Source organism: Vipera berus (assembly GCF_964194415.1).
Source record: "Vipera berus genome assembly, chromosome: 1".
Classification (NCBI taxonomy): Eukaryota; Metazoa; Chordata; class Lepidosauria; order Squamata; family Viperidae; genus Vipera; species Vipera berus.
The window spans coordinates 151498281-151509679 of NC_138202.1; the positions used below are offsets into that span (position 1 = coordinate 151498281).

General features: G+C 39.8%; 1 protein-coding gene across 8 annotated transcripts in view; it reads right to left on the reverse strand.

Annotated features, from left to right (window-relative positions):
* Positions 1-6943, reverse strand: part of WDSUB1 (WD repeat, sterile alpha motif and U-box domain containing 1) — a 42990-nt gene extending 36047 nt beyond the window's left edge. For 6 of the 8 annotated variants that reach the window (XM_081313982.1, XM_081313988.1, XM_081313981.1 and 3 more), the window contains exons 1-4: positions 5721-6942; positions 3531-3715; positions 1503-1592; positions 532-625 (exon numbers count right to left, since the gene is read on the reverse strand). In XM_081313982.1, the coding sequence (XP_081170108.1) occupies positions 532-625; positions 1503-1592; positions 3531-3715; positions 5721-6172 (821 nt within the window). In that variant the 5' untranslated portion in view covers positions 6173-6942. Of the gene's footprint in view, positions 1-531; positions 626-1502; positions 1593-3530; positions 3716-5720 lie in introns of all 8 variants that reach the window. The other 2 variants (XM_081313984.1, XM_081313985.1) reach the window with 2 other exon arrangements.
* Between the last annotated feature and the right edge of the window lie 4456 nt (positions 6944-11399).

The following is an 11399-nucleotide window of genomic DNA, read 5'->3' on the forward strand; positions in this document are numbered from 1 at the left end:
CAGCATCGGCAGAAGGCAAGGGGGGAGGCAGGTGATCCAGACACACGGTGGGCTGCCTGCCCCAGCACAGCCGCAGGTAAGCAAAGAGACCGTGGGACAGAGTGGGCAGTGTGTCCGGATTGCATGCCTCCCCCCTCCCATGGTTCTGCCTCCACCTGCTGCCGATGCTGCCATGTAAACCTCCTGCGAGCACAGCGTGTCCGGATCGACTGCCTCCCCCTGCCTCTGCCCTCACACTTACTTGCGGCTGCTACCAGACACCATCAGCCCCTGCACGCATACCGCTTCCTGTGCTGGCCACGCCCACCCCCAAGGCTTATTTTTGGGTAGGGCTAATATCAAGCACACCCCTAAAAATCAGGCTAGGGCTTATTTCCTGGGTGGGTCTAATTTTCGGGGAAACACAGTATCAATGTAGAAATAAGCTAAATAAAGGTCTATCTTTATAAACACAGAAATGGGAAAACCTAAGAACCAATTGAGCAAACCAACTGCAGAAGTAAAATATATAAATTAAACAAAGATTCTTACCCAGTAACTAAAACCTGCCCATTCGAGGAAAAAGCACAAGCCAGAACTGGCGCAGTATGTCCACTTAAAGTACATCTACATCTCAGGTCAAATCCTAAACATTGAAAGGTGAACAAATATTTAATGAAAATATTCATTATCAAATTGCAATCTTGTCACTTTTGAATACAAAGTAAAATATACTGCACAATGCAGTATCTAGCTTGTGTTTTATATTGCAGATCTGGCTGCTCTTTTAATGTTCTAGCTTTGTATTCCATGAAATCAATGAGAATAGGATAAAATGGACAGCTTTTTAAAAAATTCTATTTTCATAAAAAAAATCATTTCCCCCCCAAATGTGCTTTGAAAGATCTTTAGAGCCAGTTTAGGAGCCAAAATAGGGAAGAATTCAATCTGACAGAACCATACACCACTGGATATTATTAACGAATTCGTGCTAATGAATTCATATTCATATTAATGAATGAAAAATATCTTTTAACCCTCATTCTAATATCAATCAAAATAATGAACAATAAATATATGAAAAAGCTTCACACTCTCTTAAGAGTGACTACTTTACCTTTCTCTCTCTATTGTTGGTGTTTTTATTGCTTTATTGCAGGGGTGTCAAACTGCTGGCCCGTGGGCCGGTTGCGTCTTAGTGAAACTGCACCCACCCCATTGCCAGCAATGGCAAAAAAGTTGCGATATGTCGTGACACGTCACGAGACGTTGCAAGTTTGACACCCTTGCTTTATTGTAATATGTTGCTTTACTGTAATGTGCTATCAATTATTTCCTTTTTATACTTTTATAAGCAATCCTTTCATATTATCAAAAAGGATTATTCGCTTGTTTGGTAAGATACTTCCTTTTTCTTTTGTCTTATGTGCTTGTTTGTTGTTTGAGCAAGACCTAATCAAAAATCCAAGCAGTGGAAAGGCAAGTAATTTTTTAAAGAATAAGCATTTTTAAATTATTGATACCTGTAGAATCAGAAGATGAAATGAGCCAGATCTTACTTATGCCATCCTGACCAGAAGATGCCATTCTGAAATAATCAGCATCTTGCTTATCTGATAAAATAGATATATATTCAGAAATACATGGGAAACACAACCAGATAAGGTTTTCTATTTTTTTTCAATATCTGCTTCTAGTAAACTAAGTACAATTAGAGGTTTGCTGTGCAAAACTCAAAAATCTGGTGGACTGTATGTAATGCAAGTAGTCCTTGACTTATGACCAGAATTGTGACCAAAATTTCTGTTGCTGAGCAAGGCAGATGATAAACAAGGAATGCTTGATTTTATTACCTTTTTTGCCACAGTTGTTAAATGAATAACCACAATTTTTGAGTGAATCATGTGGTCATTATGCAAATCCAAATTCCCCTATTGATTTTGCTTGTCAGAAGCCAGCTGGGAAGACCTCAGATGGCAATCACATCACTCTGGGGTGCTGTAACCCTTGTAAATGCATGTCAGTTGCTAAGCACCCAAATTTTGATCACATGACTATGGGGAATCTGTGACAGTTGTTAATTGCAAGGTCTGATTATAAATCATTTTTTTCTCTGCCACTGTAACTTCAAATGGTTGCTAAACAAATGGTCGTAAGTTGAGGACTATCTAATTTGTTTTGTGTTGTAAATCAGTTTTTTTCAATTTTCTAGCTTTGTGTTCCACGAAAGCAATAAAAATATGCTAGAATGGAATGATTTTTTCCATAATTACAATAGTTCTATATAGTGTCTCCAATCCACACACCTGTTTAATGTAACACAAATAATCCCAAATAGGCAAAGATAAATGGACATCCCAAATGTGCTTTTTCAGGAGGCAACTGGACTTTGTTTTTCTTTGAAGATGTTTCGCTTCTCATCCAAGAAGCTTCTTCAGCTCTGACTGGATGGTGGGGAGTGAAAGGATTTATACTGTTTGCAGACAGCTGGTCATTTGCATTCTTTTATTTAGAGAGTTGTTGGGGCCATTTGGAGATTTACTTGTGTCCTCAGGGTCTCCTGAGTAGTGCAAATGTGTGTGGAGCCTTCTTGGATACAGGATGTTTTTCTGCCCTGTGTCTCTTTGCTATTGAACACAGGTTCAGGCTGTTGGGATGAGTCTGTGTTGTCTGAATCTCAAACTAAAGCACAAATGGTTCCTGTAGTTTGCAATGTTTCTGGAAATCCGTTCATACTCTCACACCATTAGACTCCCCACCATCCAGTCAGAGCTGAAGAAGCTTCTCGGATGAGAAGCGAAACATCTTCAAAGAAAAACAAGAAAGTCCAGTTGCCTTTGGGACAATCGTACCTGGATGATTGAGTGTCTCCATAGACGATAAATGGACATCTTTCATTCCAATTTAAAAATATTGTATATATTTTAGGAGGACTTTGCCAATTAGCAATTCCAAAATCACGTTTATTAGGGAAAAATTTAAAAATGAAATTAATTGCTTTGAATTTGACATTTTCCATATGAACAGAGATTAAAAGTTACTGTCCTTTTAAAGTATGTTCAGTGAAAGCAAAGCAGCATTATATATGTTCATTGCCTTGAATTACTTATAAAGTAAAAAAATGCAATAAAATTAAATAAAAATAATAAATAATTTCACATAATTTTAATTGCAGCCAAAATTCTCTTCTACTTCAAGCACAATTCTTTAAAGGGAAAGAAGAGTATGATAAACTTTTTAACAGTACAATCCTCTGCATATATACTAAGAATTAAGTCCTACTGTGATCAGTAGAGCTTACCCCCACTAAATGTCTTTAAGATCACAGTCTTACGTGCCATACATTTGCAAAAGAGATAGATCACTGGGCAGGAAATATTACTTAAGAAAAAAAATCTGGCTTTAAATCCATTACAATAGAATTAAAGAGAAACTTCAAAAGGAATTTATATTCATCAGTTATGGATACAAAGGACAAGAATACAAGTAAAAGTTAAGTCTGGAGCTGACAAAATATTAAAAGGATTTATTTAAATAGTAAATTGTCAAACCAGAATGTGGCCTTGAAGAAAAATCACAGCAGGTAACACCAAGATCATGAGCTTTCTCATTATATAAGCACTTCATTTTGTCATCCCAGAAAGTTAGATCTCCACAGGATGATCCCATCACAAAGAAACGTCCATTAGGAGCAAATGCACAAGCTACCAATGATCCATCTTTAACACTACCAGATCTAAAAAGCAAGAATAAAGAAATTTGGTAGCTAAAACATTGTTACATGTTTGGGGAAAAAACCAAATTAAATCTAAAAGGAGAATATTTCAATGTAACCTTTGAGATAACAAACAGAGCAATATCAAAGCTACCTACAAATGTACTATAACATTTTAATTTGTGGTAATTATAAAATTTCAAGACTTATTGTTAATCACTTGTCAAGACCAGGGCTATATTTTAAAGGCTTCATTGACATTTAGGGAACTACTTATATTTCTTCTTTTTTGCTGTGTTTTATATTAAGTGTAAATTCTAAACTATGTTGTAGTCATTAAATTTTTGTTCCAGTAAATCCAATCTCCATGTTTGGCGTAGTGCAGTTGTCATTAATTCAATCTGGTCTTCTTCTTTCAAATTGATCTGGCTTAGGTAAGAAGTCATGTCTGGTGTTGTAGTTATTATTTGGTTGGTTGAAGTCTTGGTGTACTATATTTGAAGGCCTTTGGCATCCTCCATCTTAGTATTTATTTCTTCAGCTTCTGTTGCTTGTTAGATTGTAGGTTTTATAGTTGAAATCAATGTTTGGGCATCAAGGCTCTCAATAGATTGTACTTGTTGTACTTTAAAGTCCCCTGTTTTGTTGTTAAATTCCTCATCCTCTGTTCGTTTTTGGATTGTCAGTTCATCAATTGAAGTAAGAGTCTCATTTGGTGAGTTTGTGCTGTCAGATTTGTCTTTAAGTCTGGCTTTTATTTCTGCAGTCATTGCCAAAATTATATCAAGTATGACTTTATAGTCAAGTGGTGGAATATATTCTTCCATTTCTTTAGTATTTTACAGATAGGCCTTTAGTGGAGGCTATTTTAATAAAAGTCAATAAATGTCCACTCCACTATTCCTAAAACTTGTTTTCAGTGCCAGGTGTTCCCAATTTTTATCTTTAAAGATAATGTCAAGGACAAATCTGTTAGAGCCAAATCTCAGAGTAAAAAAAAGGTTTACTTGCTATACCGGGTTTTGCCACAAGATATCCTTAATAGCATGTACAATCCTTTTGCAGACTAATATAAGTCTTTTATCAAATTAATTCATTTTTAGTAGTAAATAGGGTAGTAGGTCCCCATAAAAATAAGCAATAAAAACTTTTTAGTGGCCCAAAAATTTCAGAGGTACAAATAAGGTTGCTTAATTATTTAGCTTAGTCATTTTATTTCTTTTGAGGCTTTAAAGTGGTAAATCCCCAAGTAAGCAGTCGCCGATCTTTCAAGGAGGGAAAAGATTTTCAAGAAAGTCCCACAGGAAAGTAATTAGGGAAGTAAAAAAGGTAAGGTCTCACCCAAATCCTCCAGATTGCTTCGTTGTGCTTGATAGTGATTTTGGCTTTCGGCAAGGAACGGCTTAGTGATCAGCCATGTTAATGGCCAATCTCTTCTTCTTTGGGCCAGAGAAGTAACTCCGGATCAAACGGAGGGCTGCTGCCCTTCCGTGATCGCAGAGAGAGCCTCCTCATGGTGGTCACCCCTCCAGGATGATTTTTAACCCTTTGCAGGGTCCTCCAAGGGAGAAAGACCGGACGGCGGGGGGAGAGCTTCTCCCGGAACGTCCGCCAGCACCACACGTGGAAACCGGCATTGTTTCATTCTTGATAAGAGCGGTTTTAAACATGATACTGTACAGAAGGACATGTTATTTTTTTAAAAAAAAAACAACAGAAACACATCTTTCCTGCAATACTTGAATTTCAAGAGCTCTTTTCAATCCATTGAAGTCCAAGGATCGTTTGCCCTGACTTCCACAGAAGCAATCCTAACTTTATCACTAAATGAGACAGCCTGATCAGCCAAGTGGTACCCTTAAAACCTATTGGGCCTAAAACTCTCTTGAGGTCTGGTTCACAGGGCTAACACAACTACTGGAGTAGAAATGGAATGCAACTTCTTCCATTATAGTAAGCATAAGCAAATAGTCTTAATAATTCTGAAAAAAAGTATTTCTAATTGCCTCAGATTTGATATACTCACCGAAACAATTTCAGCGTCTGAACATTCCACATATTTACACTTCCATCTGCTGCTCCTGAAACTAAATATGTAGAATCAGGAGAAAATCGACAAATTCTTACAGGGTTTCTACAGGGATGCTCCAACACTGCCCATTTCAACCCATCTTGAGTATTCCACAAAATTGTGTTGCCATCTGTAGAACATGAAGCCAAAATATGCCCCGAAGGAGAGAAGCAACAGCAATGGACAGCATAAGTGTGGCCTTTCAGTGGTGAGTAAGGAACCTCACTAAAATTGTTTAACGAATACAGACGGACTGTTTTGTCCAAGGAGCATGTAGCCAAGTGGGAAGAAGAGAAGGCACAATAGTTGACATCATCGCTGTGGTCTGCCAAAGTGCAAATTAATTTAACCATTTGGTGATATAAAGTTACCTGAAATAAAGAGAAACAAAAATCAAGCTGATTCATAATTTCTAGATTACGTTACACTCCGTTGAACTTTGTACTAAGAAAGCTGATCTATCATTACCAAAATATTGGTCCTCACAAAAAAAAAAAAACCCCGCTTTCTCACTAGTTTCAATCAGAGTAGAGGTGAAAAGCTAAACCCAAAATAATAATCCATAATTTATGGATGATATTCTATACTTATAGACCTTACATCCATTATTCTTTATTTTAGAAAGCTGTCTATTAAATTTATTTCCTTGGTTTTGCTCTTGAATTATCCTTTGTAAAGCAAAATTTTAAACATAAACAATTAACTTTTTTTCTCCTTATAAACCTCTTTCAAGATTGGCCCTTTTTTCAGGTTTCTCCTTTCCTTTTTTTTTTTTTGGAGAACATAGGGTCGCTGTCGGTATCTTATAATCAGGCGCACTGGAAATACCTACTTGGATTTTGATTTACAGAGGCTGGCAGCCTCCAACCTCAGAGTCACCTGCAACGTCAGAATCGCTTTCTGAACTCCCTGGCACTTAACTCGTGTCTGCTTCATGTGCCGAGAGACGTACTTTGAAACGAACATTTTCAAGCCTGACCCTTTGAAAGTCTTAAGACTAACACTAAGAGACCCTTTCCCCGCTTCCTCTTTCAGAAGATTGGAGGGGGGGGGTAGCTGGGAGAGGCAAACAGGCTCTCTACATGGGGCTGCCCTTGAGATCCACTCGGAAGCTTCAACTGGTGCAAAGTGCGGCGGCACGGACACTCTTGGGAGCCTCCCGATACTCCCATATCACACCTCTCCTCCGTGCGCTGCACTGGCTTCCGGCTGCCTTCCGTGTGAAGTTCAAGGTGCTAACGATGACTTACAAAGCCCTACATGGCATGGGTCCGGACTACCTTCGGGAGCACCTTCTGCCGATGTCAGCACCCCACCGTCCTGTGCGCTCCCACAGAGAGGGCCTCCTCAGGGTGCCACCGCTCAAGGAATGTCGGCTGGTGGCCCCCAGGGGGAGGGCATTCTCAGTGGGTGCGCCAGCCCTCTGGAACACCTTACCAACAGAAATCCGGATGGCCCCTGACCTCCGTACCTTCCGTCGCGACTTAAAAACTTTCCTGTTTCAGCAGGCTGGCCTGGCATGATAGCGTTAATTGGGGTCCCAGTTTGTGTTCATTAGTGTTTCTTATTATTTTTATTGTTCGATCTGTATACCTTCCTTCCTCTGTACACCGCCCCGAGTCCCTCGGGAGAAGGGCGGTTTATAAAAACTAATAAATAAATAAATAAATAAATAAATAAACAGGCACCACCCACCACCGGGGGGCGCTCTCGTTCTAACGACCCCGAAGCGTCCCCAGTACTCCCAGGAGTCCCGCTTCAGCCCTCCAATCCGAGTGGGGAGGGGAGGGGAGAGGAACGTGGGGCGGGGGGGGGGGCTCCCTCAACTCTGTTCCTACCTCTCCCTACGGCCGCGCGGTGGCTTCGGGACTCGCCCGTTCTCTCCGCGAGTAACCGAGCGACTGACAAGAGGCGCGCGCGGCCCGAGGACACCCGACCTGTCAGAAACAAAACAAGGTCACGTGGCCGCGCACATCGCTTTTCTCCGGAGGGGAAAAAAAAAAGAAAAGTGCTGTGCAGTAAAACCGGCCGAACCTGTGCTCACGTGACCGTCTCCGCAGAACGCGGAAGCAAAATGGAGGGGGGGGGGCGTGTTGGCGAGCGTAGGGGACGTGACGTCACTATTCTAAACAAAACCTGGAAACTCCGTTCCTGTTTTCTCCCCGGTTCTGTGCTTTGTACCTTGAGGCTTCACACGGGCGGAAACTGCATTTAAGACAAAAAATGGGAAAAAAGAGGGTTGCGAGCCGCATACTCCAATAAATGTGCCCGAATTAAAAAATAATCTGTCTTTTACAGACTTACCTTGAGCTAAACCCCCTTAAAAATTCGCTGCGACTTAAAGGTGTGTGGGAGGAAATTGCACTTGGTCAACTCTTCAGTCTCCAGATTTTCAACCAGCAGACATTCAACAGTCTCCCATCTAAATGTCAGGACTTAATGATTGCAACATAATTGAAGTATCAACCCGAGTTGCCATATCCAAATATTCCTGACACAGCACAGGAAGACAATCATTTCTCTAGAAGTGTTTGGGGGAGGGTTTGTTACCAATCATATCTACATATGTCAGGTGTGGTGACTTGTAGTATGCACGAGTTCTTTTTAGGCACGTGCAGTAGATAGAATGTAATTTCCCTATTATTTTAATAAATGGTGCTGCTGTAATACCTGGGAAGATTCTGGAAAAGATAAACAACGAATCAGCGAACACCTAGTGGCAAACAAAGTCATTACTAAAAGCCAACATGAGTTTGTTAAAAGCAGATCATGCCAGACAAATCTTATTGCATTCTTTAATCAAGTGACAAAATTAGTGGACCAGAGGAATGCTGTGGATATAATTTACTTGGATTTCAGTAAGGCATTTGATAAAGTAGATCACAACCTACTACTCGATAAAATAGAAAAATGTGGGTTAGATAGCATCACCACCAGATGGATTTGTAGCTGGCTGACAGGCGTGTGGTCCTCAATGGAACCGCATCTACATGGAGGGAAATGTGTAGTGGGGTGCCCCAAGGCTCTGTTCTGGGCCCAGTGCTCTTCAACATCTTCATCAACAATTTGGACAAGGGACTAGATGGGGAACTCATCAAATTTGCAGCCTACACCAAGCTGGCAGGAATAGCCAACACTCCAGAAGACAGGCTTAAGATACAGGAGGATCTGGACAGACTTGAACACTGGGCAAAATCTAACAAAATGAAATTAAATGGTGAAAAAAGTAAGGTTCTACATTTAGGCAAGAAAAATGTATAGGTATAGTATACCTTGCTATAGTACCTTGCTCAAAAGTAGTAACTGTGAGAGGGATCTTGGAGTCCTAGTGGACAATCACTTAAAGTGACAAAATTAGTGGACCAGAGGAATGCTGTAGATATAATTTACTTGGACTTCAGTAAGGCATTTGATAAAGTAGATCACAACCTACTACTTGATAAGATAGAAAAATGTGGGTTAGATAGCATCACCACCAGATGGATTCGTAGCTGGCTGACAGGCCGTACTCAGTGTGTGGTCCTCAATGGAACTGCATCTACATGGAAGGAAGTGTGTAGTGGGGTGCCCCAGTGCTCTGTCCTTGGCCCAGTGCTCTTCAACATCTTCATCAACGATTTGGATGAGGGGATAGATGGGGAACTCATCAAATTTGCAGATGACACCAAGCTGGCAGGAATAGCCAATACTCCAGAAGATAGGCTTAAAATACAGGAAGTTCTGGACAGATTAGAACAATGGGCGCTATCTAACAAAATGAAATTCAATGGTGAAAAAAGTAAGGCTCTACATTTAGGCAGGAAAAATCAAATGCACAGGTATAGTATAGGAGGTACCTTGCTCAATAGTAGTAGCTGTGAGAGGGATCTCGGAGTCCTGGTGGACAATCACTTAAATATGAGCCAGCAGTGTACTGCAGCTGCCAAAAAAGCCAACACAGTGCTAGGCTGCATTAACAGAGGGATAGAATCAAGATCACGTGAAGTACTAATATCACTTTACAATGCCTTGGTAAGGCCACACCTGGAATACTGCATCCAGTTTTGGTCACCACGATGTAAAAAAGATGTTGAGACTCTAGAAAGAGTACAGAGAAGAGCAACAAAAATGATTGGGGGACTGGAGGCTAAAACATAGGGAACGGTTGCTAGAATTGGGTATGTGTAGTTTAATGAAGAGAAGGGTGAGGGGTGACATGATAGCAGTGTTCTAATATCTTAGGGGCTGCCACAAAGAAGAGGGAGTCAAGCTATTCTCCAAAGCACCTGAAAGCAGGACAAGAAGCAATGGATGGAAACTAATCAAGGAAAGAAGCAACCTAGAACTAAGGAGAAACTTCCTGACAGTTAGAACAATTAACCAGTGGAACAACCTGCCTCCAGAAGTGGTGAATGCTCCAACACTGGAAGTTTTTAAAAAGAAACTGAACAGCCATTTGTCTGAAATGGTATAGGGTTTCCTGCCTGAGCAGGGGGTTGGACTAGATGACCTCTAAGGTCCCTTCCAACTTATGATGATGATGATGATGATGATAATGTAATAGCCTTATGGTTGTTAATAATAGCTTTAAGAGGTTGGATCCAATTATGTATAATTTATTGACACACAGAGAATAATCAGGAATGTAAAGATTTTACATGTTTAGTTAAACCTGAGTCCCAATCAGAACTTACATTTTTAAATATTTTATGGGGTAAAGATGTGTTAGATTTAATGTCACTTTTAAGTGGTTATCCATAAAGTTGATAAATGACTGTGCATTTTACTGAATTATTTGGAAGGAGTTCCTAAGGAAACATCCTGTCTCCTATAGTGGTGAATCAGATATAATTTAAGGTGTACATATCAGTGGCCATTACATGGTAGAAAACTCCATAGTATAACTATGTGTGGTATGAAGTGCTTCCTTTTATCTGTCCTGGATCCCAAACTATTCATCTTCATTGGATGACTGGAGAAATGGGAGGGGAGGGGAGCTAAAATTTAAAAGAGTAACATTTCAAATGTATTTTTGTTGTTTTTCCTGCTTCAAAACTTTACTTTGGATGGTAATTCTATTTTTATTGCTTTAGAAATATTTATTCTATATGCTTTTGTTGCTTTTAATGTTGTAAGCTGCCCAGAGTCCCTTCAAGGGCAAATAAGTGGCAAACAAATTTAATAAATATTTAAATAAAAGAATAGCAGGGTCTTCCATTCAAATTAATGCTTATTAGGAATGTTCGCTCAATGGAATTATGTTAACAGATAAAATACTTCCATGTCCTTGATCCTATAAAATTTGCAGTGCGTGAATGTCTGTGTCTGTATCTAACCGTAGAAGACAGAAGGAATTAATGAAAATCTACACATCTCTTCCTTCAGTGGAGGAAGTCTGAGTGAGAGTCATATTCACAGGCAAGTGTTGAGATCCAAACCAATAAATGCCCAATAGATGTCCTTTCCTAATCATCAGTGATATCCCTTCTGGCAACTGGAATTAAAAGTTTTGTTAATGTGAAGAAAATTTCTTCTGTGCTTTGCACATAATCGGAGTAGCCGTTGGACAACAAGTATATTTAAAAATGTTGTGAATGCCAAGTGAATTTGTAAGTAGCATTAGGTTTTAGGGCACTGAAAATTAAGTTACTATGG